At 36.6% G+C, this 15,983-nt stretch overlaps 1 protein-coding gene across 4 annotated transcripts in view; it reads left to right on the forward strand.

Annotated features, from left to right (window-relative positions):
* The window catches only part of LOC136038473 (uncharacterized), a 181,881-nt gene extending 168,925 nt beyond the window's left edge, over positions 1 to 12,956 (forward strand). For 3 of the 4 annotated variants that reach the window (XM_065721538.1, XM_065721539.1, XM_065721540.1), the window contains one exon: positions 11,051 to 12,956. In XM_065721538.1, the coding sequence (XP_065577610.1) occupies positions 11,051 to 11,099 (49 nt within the window). In that variant the 3' untranslated portion in view covers positions 11,100 to 12,956. The remainder of the gene's footprint in view (positions 1 to 11,050) is intronic. The other variant, XM_065721542.1, reaches the window with a different exon arrangement.
* The last annotated feature ends 3,027 nt before the right edge of the window (positions 12,957 to 15,983 follow it).

Consider the following 15,983-nt stretch of genomic DNA (forward strand, 5'->3'; position numbering starts at 1 on the left):
TGAAACTGCTAATGCTGTTGCGAGTACTGCTAAGGGTGGGGTTTTATAAAAAACATCTCAAGAACCATTAAGGGAAAAGTTGAACTAAATCAAAACATACTATGTGCATACATATTTTTGATATGGATGATACACCAATATTCTTGGGAAAGCATACTGAATCAAGAGTACCCTTCTGGGGTATCATGACTGGGATGTTCAGCTGACCAAAAGGCAAAATTTGCCTGCTGCTAATAACACAACACATAACACAACAATAACACTATACCTGCTTTTCCTGCTACCACCGCAACTACTATTGATACTAGTTCTATTAAGGCTAAGTCTATGAAAGTAAAATTTGAGAGAAAATTGATGTAAAATATAAACAAACAAAAGACATTATGTGTATTTCGAAAGAGCTCTTAAAAATTGATTTGTGCATTCATGAGAGAGAGGGAGAGAGAGAGAGAGAGAGAGAGAGAGAGAGAGAGAAATATATAATAAAACAACAAAAATAAAAACGGAACAACAACAGAAAAAGACATAACAAATACCAGATTTCAATTCACCACTCTGCCCCTAGAGACCTCGAAGAGGTCTTTGTTAGGGTCAACTCTCATTATAATAAGTTTAATAACAAAAATGGTAATAATTAGCTATTTAAATACACACACAAAAATACACATTGTGTTGCGAGAGCAACACTTTGGTTTTGTCCCGATTTTTTTTTGTTTTTTTTTCCTATGCCACCGATCTCAGCTCATTCCTGGAAACTGGTAAGAGTCTAACCTGTCCGGTTTTCATGAAAAGTGTGGACCTCAGGCCGGATTGATGAATATGACATATCATTTTGGAAAGCTCCACAGAACTCTTGCCTCGGGCCAAATAGGATGGTTTTTGCTTGTCCACGAGCCAGAGCCTATGGTGTGCGAAGTGAAGTGAAGTTATATAGCCTATGTCAGAGAGGAGTATCTGAAGTTGTGCAGCCAAGCTTTCGTTTCATCAAACCATGTTTCTGCTTTCGAGTGGAAAGCTCCGTTCTAGCAGACAAGCAGGCAGGCACCACTTTCAAATTGAAGATGGACTAAAATCTATAAGCATTAAATATATGCGGCAGTTACCCGGTCCCCCAGCCAATGTATCTTCTCTGAGTGATAAATAGAAAAATCTACAGAAGCAAAAATGTGGCATTTTCCCACGGGTCGGAAAGTGTTGCCATCTATTGTTTCTACCCTTTTCTGTTCGTGATTTCACCTGAGTTTATCATTCAGTTTTTTGGACTTGGGATTGCGGTAGAGAAATGGTATCAGATGTGCCTAATAAACTTTCAAAGTTTTCTCATTGATAAAGAAATTGGAGCTTATCCTTTGCTCCTTTCTAAGTTGTGACGTTAGAAAGTTGACCTACGGCAAAAGAAAAAAAAAATCAACTTTTGAACTAAAATTCCTTCATGAGGTATACCAGTTTGAAAGTTTCAGTAGTAAGGTACACATTGAACAGAAATTTAGACTGATACAAATTGTGAGACACACAAATAGAGGACTTCTAAGGAACAGTCGGCTGTTAGGTATTAATTACCTTCGGAAATAAGGGTTTAGCAACTTTTGCTAGTTGGTGTATCTATTATTTGTTTCCAGTGTATTTGATGGTAAAACCAATTGTAATTAATGATCTGCTGTTAGGCTTCAGTCAGCTTCAGCGATGAGGGGTTTTCAACTATACCAGTTGGTGTACCTATTTATTAGTTTCCGGAGAACTTGATGTCTATCACGGGAGAGGGACTTATAAGTAAGAATCGGTTCACTTTGGGCGAAAAACGACTGTTAGCTCATAATCATTTTCGACAGTGAGGGGTTTGCCACTTTTACCAGTTGTTGTACCTATTATTTGTTTCCGGTATATTTGATGGTTAAACCAATTTGGTTCCAGTGGTAAGACATGTAGGGGACTTGTAAGTAATAATCGGCTGTTTGACTACAATCATCTTCAGCAATAAGGGGTTTGCAACTTTCGCTGGTTGGTGTACTCATTTATTTGTTTCCGGTGAACTTGATGTCTATCACGGGAGAGGGACTTGTAAGTAAGAACCTGTTCACTTTGGGCTAGAAATTTGTGCAAATTGGTGCACATTGTATTCGATCTCTTTAAATCTGACAGAATTAAGTGTTTACGCAACGGATACAGACGAAAACAATGACGTAGATTCGTAATAATTAGTGGCACCAATGGTGTTTTAATCCTGAAAAGTTACGTATAGCTTTATAATACCAAATAGATTGTATAAGATATTGTTCCAAGTTTTCATCAGTCACGATGTCAACGATTGAAAAGGATTGCGTTCTTGTTTGAACATACCGTTTTAAAAGCTTCGATAGGCTGAGAACTTCATCATTTAACCGATAGTGAAGAAACAAGCACAAACGAGAATGTAAAACAATGAGATAGTTTTGCAATAATTAATAGAATGTCATCTATGTTATTTTGATCCTGAATAATTAGGGATAGCTTTATAATACCAACTAGATTGTATAAGATATTGTCACGAGTTTTCATCCGTCACGATGTCTACGATTGAAAATGATAAAGTTCAACTGGCTGCAAAATTAATTTAGTCCCTTCTTTCGATACTATTTTGTTGTTGTTTTTTTCAACGCTGAGGTATAGCCTCTGATCATGTGATTACTGATCGATAGCGAAGAAACAAAACCAAAGTGTTGCCCTCGCAACACTTTAGTTGGCGAAGCTGGACAAAGGTTGCCGCAACAATTCGCGTTGCCCGGGCAACGTAGGTCTAGTTTGTATTTATACTTTGACAATTTACATTATAAAGCTTTAAATAACTTGTGAGTAATCCCTTTGCCCATATATACTAAAACAATGTTCTTTGCCCAGAAATACAAACTCAGACAGTTTCTTAATAACTTTAATATCTTCAGGCATATCGAACCAACATTTAGGTCCAACATACTCAAAAGAAAACGTGGATCGTGCAAACGGAACAAAAGGTGTCCAGACATTTTGACCTTGTCTACTTGAATAATTATTGAACAGGTTTCTTATTCGAACATAAAATTAAAGCAAGGTCCTAGATTGTACCTCATAATTTAATACAATAGTTTTACTTTATTGTAAAAGAATAAAGGAAACACGGGTATCACTCTAAATTTTACATAGATGTCTCTGACTGAAATATGTGGATGTGACTGTGATGTGACTTAATATCGGCATTGCTGAATTTTGCAAGACCCAAAGAGGACAAAGGTAGAGAGAAAATGTATTTGACCCAACAGTACAACAGCAAATAATATACAGAATGATGTACAGGAGAGATATAGAGCATACCAATAATCTCAACTGGAAACATATATTGCAACTTACGCTACACTGCGGGAAATATTAGCGCAGATAACCTCAGTATGTTTCCAATAAGACAAAGTTTCATCTTTATACACTCATGCATACTTGAACTGAGTATTCCTGGGAACAATAACCTCACCTAAAGTTAAGATCTGAAAGATAGCTTTAAAGTTATTAAGTTAGAACTCTCTAAGAATGCTGAAATGAGAAGGTCAATCGACCAAAAGACAGCATGTGCACGTTATTATTAATGCTTCTATCATGGCACAGCATGTGCACGTTATTATTAATGCTTCTATCATGGCTACATTTACTAGCTCTACTTCTATTATTACTGCTGGTCAAATTGCTATTTCTATTGCTAATACTTGTAATGCTAAGAGCATTAAGATGGAAATTTCAAAAGGTGTATGAATATACAGGCTATTAAAAGGATATTTTGATATTGTCATAACAATGGCTAATTGTATTAAGTTAAGTATTAATACTGCTACTATGACTACTATTACAACCATGCCTTAGGATATGAAAGTAACATTTTAATGGAATTTCTTAGGGAGAAGCTATACTAAATCATACCATGCCATTTGTAAGCCGGTAGTCAAAAGTTTATATCAGCATTATCATAGGAACAGCTTTGTAAGTGAAGTTAAAACTTACAAGGATGTATTTAAGGACTCGGTCGAGGCCAAAGGCCTCGACCAAGTCCATTGATTTTGAATTAAAATAGAATGGTTATGGGCATCAAGTCATTGTTATTTGTAGACAAAGCCAAGACAAATAGTCCAATGGAGTGAGAGGCAATTCTGTCATTAATCCCCCCCTTATTAGAATTGTATAAAAATGAGGTTAAATCATTTGTTAATAGATATGTTGACTCCAGTGGAGTCAGAGGCTACTACTACTGCTGCTACTATTATAATTTTTGCCGAGCCAAATTTTAAAACTTTTTTGACACTTTTCTACATAAAGGTCCAACAAGACTTCCCCTTTTTAGTATATTCTTAAACAGTAAATACGAAAGAAAAAATTCCTTATAGTAATCATACAACTGCTAACATTTTATAAACAGGAGCCCTTCAGGCAAGCCTAAGGGGTTTTAAGTCATTTGCTTGCCTGTGAGTCTTACCAAATTCAGTCCCCTGTTTTGTACACAAGTCCAGTGGACATTGTCGGTCATGAGTCAGCCCAATGATCTCAATTATCTTTTAGTTTTATGGATAACTACAAGAAGTGAAAATGAAATCACTTTTGTGCTTATGCCAGATTTGGCTCTCACTCACTCTCTGGCTTGGCTTTTATCTCCAATTAGCCATGGCAACTTAATTTTAATTCAAAATTCTTTGCTTACCCTGTATATAGTAAAAACAACAGCGTAACTATCAGACAGTAAGTCAGTAAATGGTCATTTTAATATCCTTACTGATATGTTTTTCTGTGTGTATACATTCGTATTCGTATTTCGTATTCGTTTATTTAAATAGCTATCGTAGCACTCAAAAATGAACGCTAAATTACGCTACTTTTACAATCACAAAATTATAATTAACACTTGTTAAATGCTCTTACGAAATATGGTACAGAGGAGTTTGCGAATCTGTTCGTACGGCACCTGACTGGTTCTAGTTTGTTGTAATGCCTAGTATGTCTGCTGATTGATGCGGATGGTGGAAGTATGGATCGGTGCTTCTCATTTGTTAATAGTGATTTCCCAAATTTCATTATTAGCTCATGTCTTCGATCGAATAAGTTGGGCAAATTCAAGAGCTCAAGGGCACTTTCGTAGCTGCTGAAACTGGGTCCAAGTATTATTCTAGTAGCGCGTTTTTAGACATGTTTTAGTTCATCTGCCATGTAAGCGATTTTCTGAGTTTGTGGACCCCAAACGGGACAGCAATACTCGAGGAAAGGCCTGATGTAGGTTGTATACACCAGCAGAAGCTGACGATCAGAGAAGCCTAACCTGCGCATACTTGTTAAACTCTGGATTGAATAGTGACCCTTGTGCACAATATTGTCTACATGCAGCTTAGACGAGCAGTCACTTGTAAATGTTACGCCTAGGATTGTTGCAGAGGATACAATTGGAAACAGAGCATCTGGGATAGTGATATCTCGCTTGAGTGGATTAAATCGTAAAACTTTTGATTCTGTTCATTCACTTGTAGACTATTCGACTTACACTGGTGGATGAAGTCTGTGAAGAAAGTCGGGTCAGACTGCTGCTTTGTTACTGCATTTTCGACTATGTATTTGAGAAGTGCAGATAAGTCATCAACAAACTTGAAATGCTCTTCAAAATTCAGCAAGAACGGGGTTGATAACGGCAAGAAATAAAAGAGCAGCTAATTTCGTTCCTTGGGGGCATCCACAGGTTAATTCTGACCACTCAGAGCAGGTATCTTCTGCAATCAAAAGGGTAAACTGATTACCGTCTCCCTTGTAAAAATTCTCTCACTAATAGTAGTATTTGTGTTTTAGCTCTCATTTCTTTCAGATTAGTTAATGCAGTCATGTGTTTAATAAAGTCGAATGCTTTCCGGTAGTCCGCCAGAAATAAGTCGACAGTACTATTAGAATTGTCCAACCACTGGACGATTAAGTGATACATTCGCACTTGATATATTGAAGTGCTACTGCCTCGTATGCAACCATATTGGTACGGATCGATCGCAGAAGCAATTTGTTCTAACAGAGAACGGTAGATAAAACCTTCAGCTACTTTTGCTAAGTTAGGAGTTATCGATATTGGTCTCAGTTGGTCACAGGACTGGGGTGTCTTGACTTTCGGTATAACACGGACATATGCAGCTTTCCACATCTTCGGAAATGATTGTTCTGAGAAACATTGGTTTATCACTGATGCAATAGGCTTGGCTAAGAGATGTGAGTACTCTTTCAGTAATTTCATGGGGAGTTCACCTGGGTATGAGGCACAGTTGTTACGTATTCGTCCGACTGCATAGTGAACTGCCATTTCTGACACCTCTACGATTTCATCAGGACTATTGCTGTTAATGATGTCACACATTTTTTCATCACTTACGGTTGGGTGAATAGTGAAAATCTAGTAAAGAATTCATTGACTCCCGAGGCTTTTATCAGACTACCGTCTGGGCTATTGATTCGTATTTCGTTTCCTTTCTTTTTCCCACTAAGCCGTTTTACTGCGTCATGCCACTTATGAGAATCTGACTTGAGGAGTGGTGGTATTTTTTCCCGTACATATCTTTTTCTGGAAGCTGGGAGGGCTGAGACGACTTTGTTTCTGTTTTTGTTTGCATTCAGTATGTCTCCTGCAGCATGGAGTTTACATCGTTCTTTGATCATTTTTTTATATATTAGTATCTAACCACGGCTTATCCGTCTCACATATCGTGCGTTCTTTAACTGGAAAAAATTCATGGTACAATTGCTGCAGAATCGAGTATAATGTCTCGATCTTTTCATTAATATTTGTTATAACACAAATCAAAGTTAGCGATCCACCTGCCAAATGTTTAGATGGAGCTCTCACTGAGGAGTCTATAAACAATTTTGACCTTTTTTGGTTTCGATATATTATTTCTGCTCTTTGGTTCCCACCAGAGAATATTGTGGTCTGACTTAGCGAGTGGTCCGAGGGAAACTGGTGGTTCATAAAATACCTCAAGATTCGTTAGTATGAGGTCTAGTATACTTCCACTCTCATGAGTGGGAACATCGACCACTTGTTTTAGATCCTGCACAGGTGAAATCCACTTTTTGTCGGTTAAGTTAAAGTCTCCAGCTATGATGAAAGCTGGATTACTGAATTATTCCCGAAAGTTGTCAACTTGATGCTGCAAAAACGTCTGTTGCGAGCACCTTCGGGATAGTATACTGCTGCTAGAATGATACACGAGTAAGTTCTTGGTAACCCTCTCGGTCTGCACCATAGCCAGATTCTTTCATGACAGGAATCTGAAGGGTTATTAAGTTGTCTGCATGGCAAGTCTTCACGGCAATAGATACCTACTCCACCTCCACGTCGTGTATCTTCTCTGTCACGCCTGGTATTTAAGAAGTTCAGATAGCCTCTTATAGCGCCTGTTTCAGTAGTAATATCCCAACATTCGATAGTTATTGCTAATGGTGTCGATTTGATGCGTAAGACAAGTTCTAACTCGTCCACTTTATTCGTCAGTGACCTGGAATTGCACAGAATTAGGATTGGGAAATTTGTTTTGGCACTTAGAGTGACAGGTTTTAGCACAGGATGGGAGTTGTCTGAGCTGTTCGAAGCTTCGGTGCGGTAGTAGGGCTTCAATGTTTGTACTGTTGGTTTAGGTTCTAAGGAATTTGTAGTAATTAGGCATGTCTCATATTGCTTTTTTTTTACTTTTTTTTTTCCACTGTCAATGCGAGCTATACTGGTTACTGGAATATTGTGATCACCGTTATAAAGTACACGGCACTCTCTGCGTTGACGGACCCTTCTAACTGCGCGCTTGCCACGCCATTTCTTTTTCTTTTTTGGCTTAAGCTGAATAGTCGTGACATCTTCGTAAGGTTTGTAAAGTTGGTATGTGATGAGAATTTCAATAATAGATAGCGCCAGCGGTCCGGATTTTAAACGCTTACTTTTCAGAATACTTTTTAGGCTAACATCAGCTTCTTCTACTTCCATTTTTAGATATATTTGTAGCAACACAATCAAGCACTCAAACACAAACAAGCTAAACTAATGTAGCATGGTATGCAGCCTCAACGGCGCAACGCCGTTGCGCCGTTTCCGAGTTCGACAGTGACAGTATAGTGGTGTAGCTTCTGTTATGTAAGGCTGTTGGATTCGACGTAAGGCTATATAATAGTTCCTGACCTGTAATGGTAAGGTAAAAAACGTATGGAATACGGCACTAGACCCTTAAAGTCCAAACAGGTGGTTCTGATCTCCGTCTCAAGACCCTTCATCATCAAAGTGCAATGGGGGAATGGGAGCTAGCCATCTTGTGCTTCTGCACACCCTTCCTGTTTACCCTCCCCATATTTATCCAGGTGCCCAATTAGAGTTGGATCGACTCTGGTTAAGCTTATTGAGTCACGCCAATGAACCCCCCCCCCCCTTTTCAACCAAATAACTTGATATACTAGAATTCAAACCCTTGCCCTTCGAACAAAGGATTTTTCTACAAAAAAGTTTTTCAAAGAAAACTAAAGAGCTTCACTAAGCCAAAAATGAGAAAAGATAAATTCAAAACAACTTTTCAATCGTAAAACTACCACAAAGCACCATCAATAGATAAGTGAAACTCAAAACAAACAGAAATTAAAATAAATAACTGATTCAAACCCAAAATGAGCAAACATTAACAGGAGTAGGGCATACAACCCCCCAAGCCTTCTCAAGACCAGAACACAATTTACACTTTGCTGGAAAAAAAATGACTAGGATTGTAAGTTTAATTTAGGGACTAACATTTAGTCCCTAAATTTAATATAGTTTTTTTTTAATAAAAAAGCAGAAACATTTTATAGTTATATCGTTTACACATGTCAATAATGTATTCATCTTATTAGGCCTGACTGCTGACTCGACCCGTATTAAGTTCAGAATAAAGAAGTCTATTTACTCTAATATTACATAATTCGCAAAAAGATTCACAATCGAGGTTACAATACAGTTTATTTTCGCACCCTCAGATAGCAATCGGGCAAAAAAATCTAGCACAGCATTCAAAATAAGTTTTTTGCTCATTCTTGCCTTTCAGTAATAAAAAATAATCCAAAAATCATACTCCAGGGGCTGTTTAAAAAACAAAGTTTTACAAAACAAAGGAACATATGATTTTGGAGAGTCATCAGAAAGTACTTATGTACATATGTACGAAAATATGTACGTATGTACATATATACAGAAAGTACGAAAGTACATATGTTCCTCTGTTTTTACAAAACAGAGGAACATATGATTTTGGAGAGTCATCAGAAAGTACGTATGTACATATGTACGCAAATATGTACGTATATGTACGTATGTACATATGTACAGAAAGTACAAAAGTACATATGTTCCTCTGTTTTTACAAAACAGAGGAACATATGATTATGGAGAGTCATCGGACAGTACGCTAATTTAAAATGCTCTGATACCAATTAGTATAGGAAGTATAGGTTTCTCCAACCTATTTTTCGCAGTTTAAGGGAGACACCAATGCTAGTAAGTATGACTACCCTTGCGACAGAAAAACTCCTCTCTACTACTCGCCTATTAGTGAAATTGGAAAAATGATTAATCCGTCAAATTAATTCGGTAATAAAACAGTTCGTGGTAACGAACTGTAGCAAAGAGCAACCCGCCTCAATAGTAAACGAAAATCTAAAAAGCACTTCGATCTTTACGCTTTTTATTGTTTTAAAAAGTAGAGTTGTGAAAAAGAGTCAAACTTTAGCGTAAAGAGCGTGGTGTTGAGAAGAGGACAACCCCTTTCATATACGGAATAATTTCTGTTCGAATTAAGTTTTAATTTCGCTCCTTACTTGCAGTTAAAAAAACTTTTTTATTTATTTAATTGTTCTCATAAGATTATCTGTCACTGCAGTTATGCTGAGTAATGTTTTCATTATAGATCGGGAATTTATATATAGTCTTATACAGAATCCAATGGCCTTACGTAATAACAACTACCCCCCCCCCCTATGCCGTGATATATACAGAAAAAAGGATATTAGTAAGAAGAAGAAGAATATATTACTGAAAGGATATTACTGAAGCAAATGATGAATTATTCTCTTGTTAAATTTAAATTTAAATGTTAAATTTAATTGTCCTAAGATACATTCCCTCCGTGTTTCTTATCCTTTATCAGGCCATTATTGGAATATGCATATCCGGTCTGGCATTCGCAACTTTCAAATGAACTTAGTGACAAAATCGAGTCGGTCCAAAAGCGTTTGTTCAGGATCATTTACAAAGAAGGCAAAATTCCATACTCCTTCCTCCTTAAAGCTGCACACACTACCACCTTAAAAGAAAGGAGGGAAAAAAATTGCCTGCTTTTCGCTAAATTAGTCATTTCCAATCCCCGTACTGAGCACTTACTCCCTGATTTTCACAATCCCATTAGACTCAGATTCCCTCGGTCAACCTCCTTAGCAATCCCAACTTACTCTCCGATCCATGCTGTTACAGAAAGGTTTCGTAAAAGTTTTATCCCCTTTATTCTGGAACAGCTTAATAATAATAATAATAATTCGTACTTACCAAATCCCCCTTTTCCTCTATTTCCGCTTTTATTTTTGATTTACTGTAATGTTTTTGTAATTTAATTGTCAAGTTTACTGATTTGCCCTTTATCTTTGATGTTTTCCCCTTTTTAATTTCTTTTTAATTTTACGTGTTTGACTTAATGTACTGATTTGAATTTTTATTTTTTTTATTTTTACTGACATATAAAGCAAATTCGGCTCTATAGAGCTTGTGCTAGTCTTTCGAATACAAATATTATCTTATCTTATCCTTATCTTACTTGTTGTGTGAAAGTTATACTGCTATTTTCCCTATTCAAAGGGCAGCCAAAAAATATGAATACTAAAGTTATATCCAACAGTTTAATGCTCTTTGTCTTGAAATGTAAAAGGACTAGAACCATATCCCTTTTTCCCCCTTACGTGACAACTTTTTTAAACATATTTCACATGTATTGCTGTTGTAGTATTTTATCTCTTTTGATTTTATCTCTTTCTATTTCAGTGGAGCTGATATGCAGCAAAGCCAAGGAGACTGCCAAGCAAGACTCTGAGACTCTGAGCCAGGCTAGATGATAAAAAGTAAAATTACAAATTTTTATCATCTAGCCTGGCTCAGAGTCTCAGAACCAAAACTTCTTTTCATCGGAGTTAAGGTTTGTCTCAAGTAGCCGGACAGCTTCTACTGTTAATTGGGTTGGAGTGATTTATGACTTTCTAAGTCTGAAAATACTTTCTTATTCTTGATAAATCAAAAGACCAAAAAATAAATAAAGTTTCTTTTCTTTGACTGTTAAATGATGGAACTACTCTACTGAAAAAGTTTACGAAGAATTTTTTGATCTACTAAACTAGAAGACGCTTTGAGCCGTGGGTTAAAAGCGATGTCCGACAATTACTTATAAAAAGAAGGTATATCAAAAAAGAACATGATATATGTTGCTTTTGACAACACATCAGTGACAACTGGCACTATTAGAGGTATTGGAGTAAGGCTTAAAACGACATGTTGGATTTCTTTGTTTTGGCTCTTACTAGGCATCTAATTGCACTGCGTACAAATTATGCAATACAAGCTCAGCCTGATGACCTTGAGGCTTTTTTAAAGGACTTGATAATATTTTTCTAAGGAAGCACTAAGAGACAGAAAAAATTTAAGTAAATGCCAGAATTTCCTGAACAGGGGGTCCATACGCTTCTTATAATAGTTAGTACATGTTGGCTTTCAATGGAAAAAGCAGTCAAAAGAGCGTTGGGGAAGTGGGTATTTCTTCTTCTCCACCTTATCAATCATCCATTAAGTACAGAGGTTCTGAACACGCTCTCCGAAAGAAGAGCTACAAAAAATATGAGGCATATTGCAAGTACCCTTAGTGAAAGCTCGCATGTATTTCTTGAACGTCATTATGTAGAAAGTCGACAACGCAAATATTTTGCTCAAGCCCTCTGATGCGTGGATTCATGTGTCATGGAAATGCCTGCACACTTTTAAAATCAATGTTTAGATGTTTTATCAAAGCCTCTGTGATAGAGTGACAGAGCATTTTTTTCAATGAAGCTAACCAAACAAAATTTTGCTCTATAAAAGAGTAAAATTTTATAACAAACGCTGTGGTGCACTTGAAGATGAATGTGGTGTCCTTGAGAGTTTAACTGTATTGTGTAACTCTATAACTGTGTAACTATAAAACTGTCTTGTGTAACTTTAACCTTTTATTCTTTCTCGGCTACTATAATGATTTTGAGAACATATAGTTGTGATATTTTGTGCACCATATTATGTAATATTATTTGTGGTATTACGCTTGTTCTGTACAATAGTCTATGAATATTTTCTTCTTTTTCTATCTATACCTCCCATCCAAGCCAAGTTATGTGATATGGAATTGAGTTATCGTGAAGCAATGATTAAATACTTCTTTCATTTAAATCGTTTTTGAAAGTTTTTTTGTCCCTCTTCTTCTTAGGCTTGAACTTCGTCCAAATTGCTAAAGTGTGGTTAGGTTGACAGTACAGGTGGCTTTTAATCTGAACATAATGGCAAGAGTTAAAAAAATGAAAGGAAATGCGTTCCTGAAATCTACGCGGCTGGGATCTTTTTGTTGTTTTCTCAATTGTTTTAATGAAAGAACTGAAATGAAAACAAACACACAATAAAGAACAACCTACTCATCAAAACCTGGAGCGATGTTAAAACGTCTATTGGAGAAATGCCCAAAATGGACAACTGGATAAGGCCGAGCGCATTTGGTTGATATTGCTAAATTATAACGTCATCTTTTATTACTAAATAATAATTTATTATAGAGAACTCATTTCTAGCACCATCTAAGATTTTAAGCTTTTTTCAAAAGTCGAATTTTAGACCGTGGTTATCCTTATTTAAAGCGCAAGGTTTGATTTTGAATAATAAATTTATTTTGTTTCATAACTGTCAATTTAGTTTCTAGTTACAAGCGTTAATTTGTTAGTTTTTTCCAACAAAATCGTAGCTTTGGCAAGTTTTAAGGTTTCTCTGTCAGTCTGATGCTAATAAGCATTCTCCTTAATTCACTCTGCCTAGGCTTGAATTACGTGAGTTTCTGAAATCTAGTCATTTCTGAGAGCCAACAGTTATGGATTGAATTCCAGTAAGGGCGAGTGTTTGGAAAATCCTTGTTTTGGTGTTGTCGAACTGTATATTTAACAAGCTTAGAAGCTATAGAATGTTTATACTAACATATCTACAGAACAAGACTTAGTATTGGGTAACTGAAAGTGTTCCCAGCTGAGAACGGGAGTTTGAGAACGGGAGCTTGAGAACGGGAGCTGGGGAGAGTTCCCCAGCTGAGAACGGTGGGAGTTTCTCTACCATAAAGTATTTTACAAATCTGCACCTGATGCTATATTTCATTTTGCAGATAGTACTCAAACGTGCGGAAAAATTTAAAAACCTAATGACAATTTAGATAATTGATGATGAGAAAAATTCCGATGTGTTCGTAATTTATAATGATGTAGGGGTCGTTAGCAATGAAAAAAAGAGGACGTAGAGAGCACATAGTCCTTATGAGATCTTTTAAGCAATGTCCCATGGATAGTGAGTTTGATGTCACCCATACTTGTGTAGTCTACAATGCATATTGAGGTTTAATGCTGCTTCTAAATGAACACAGGTGATGTATATACTTATCCTCTTGGCCCCCGTAGGAAAAAAACAACGCTATTGGAAGGACAGTCATAAAAAGTTTGGATCTACAAACTCGAGTAGTCGGTACACACAGAATTTATTAGCTGTGCCACGATTTGAACGATCAGATACAAGATTGGTAGAACCACAACGGCCACAAATAACGCACACCTAGGTCCCCTAACTAGGCCCCCGAGGCCTCCCACATCCATTTCTTATGAAGTCACTGGATCAAATTTTGAGATTGTCATTTTGTTCAACATAATCGAAAATATAATAACTATTTCTTTAAGGACGACTTGATCCCCCACAGTCCCCGAGGGAAGGACTGCAAGCTGTGAACTTTACCTGTTATTTACGATTAGTATTGCTTAGAAATTCAAAATGTTAAACCCTGATTTGAGTAGATTCTTGATGTTTTAATACTTGTATTCTTAAATAATAACCATGAGATACTTTAGAACGATGCATTATTCTAGCAGCCTGGACAAATGCCCTGATGAGGAAGTATGCAGAAGTTTACAGAGGAAGATTTTCTGGTGTGGGGGGGGGGCTGGGGGAGAGGGTTATGTGGGAGCATCTTTCCAAGAAGAAATTTTTCATGGGGAAAGAGAATTTCCATGAAGAAGGCGCCGGATTTATCAGCGCTTTTTAAAAATCAATCAGAAATAAAATTTAAAAAGTTTTCTTCAACTGAAAGTAAAGTACAACATTAAAATTACAACGACAAGTAATTATTACGTATATGAGGGGGTTTGCACCCTTGTCAACACCTCACTTTTGAATCAATCAATCAATCAATTTGTTCAACCAATTAATTTTACAACAAAACACTTCAACCTAGACTCCATTGAAAAGCTGAAAAACAACCTTTGCCATTTCCCTATATAGAAGCAAGCTATGTATTGAGGCACCATAAGCCAGCGGGCATGTCCCATATTTTCATAGTTCCAAAAATCACAGAATATTCATATTTTCAAACCACTCTTTGCCACAATTTTACTTTTTAAAACAATTAAAAACTTTAGCGTAAAGAGCGAGGGACTGCGGAGGGGACAACCCATTTTATATACGGAGTAATTTCTGTTCGCTTTAAGTTTTAATGTCGCTCCTTACTTTCAGTTAAAAAAACTAGTTTTTTTTTTATTTAATCTTTCGGGAAGACATGACCCTTAAAAGCCCTGGGCAGGGGCCACAAATAACATAAGTTAGCAATTATTCAAACATATGTTATAATAGAAGAGGAGGGTCTGTGCAATGTTAAAGTTACTTTTTAAGGTATTAGGTTGGAACACTCAGAGAACTCGGGGGAGGGGGGTTAAACTACACCAAAAGACACTATTTGTATCCGGGCTGTTAAAAAGGTGTATTTGCTAAATCTCAGAAATAGATAAGGGTATTGAGATGAAATTTTCCGAGAATGGTGAGGGAAAGGTTATGACTAAATCAAAGCGCACTATACCCACCAGGGTTGCCAAAGGAGTGTCTCCTCAATATATTAGGAAATATTAAACGTATTATGTTGAACTTTTGGAGGCACATTAAAGGGTTCGTTGAACTAAATGAAACGACAATGATTGCATCCAATTTGTCAATGGTCCTTAACTGCAGAATTTTAGGATTGGCTAATTTTATAAAGTTAAAGCCTCCAAGGGTTGTAGAGGGGGATGCGGAATTATTTCAAAACACACTATCGACATCCTAGTTGTAAAAAGGGCTTACCTTTGAAATTCTTAGCAACGGCTAAGAGAAATTACCTTTAGCTTTGCGTTTTACTAATTGTGTAAAAAAAAAAAATTCTAAAAGAGGAGTTTTTTTCAACAAATGTTCCTAAACAGCATTTATATTAATGTATGGCCGGGTTAATACCTCCCCCCCCCCCAACCATAGGGTACCACTAAGAGAAAAGGTTCCGGCACACAAACAAATAACTGATAACCGAATTATTAGTTATTCTGCTGGTGACTCTAAAAAGCAATATATTTTTGTTACCTTGAAAATTCGTAATATTTCAAGGCTAAAATTGAAGATGTAGGACGATATTGACGTAAAGCATTTGTCCTTGAATATACATAACAGGAACATAAGTGGGGAGGGCCTTGGAGCCCAAACCCATGAAATCCTGTTTCATAATAACACTTGTTATTTTTATCGTTACGCCCACCCCCAAAACTAAATCTTAGGTATATACCTGATCCAAAATTAGGATTTTATGTGAAATATGCTAATACATCGAAAGGACCAATGCCTACTCCCCCTAAACTTATTG

This window comes from Artemia franciscana, chromosome 18 (assembly GCF_032884065.1).
Source record: "Artemia franciscana chromosome 18, ASM3288406v1, whole genome shotgun sequence".
In the NCBI taxonomy this organism is placed as follows: Eukaryota; Metazoa; Arthropoda; class Branchiopoda; order Anostraca; family Artemiidae; genus Artemia; species Artemia franciscana.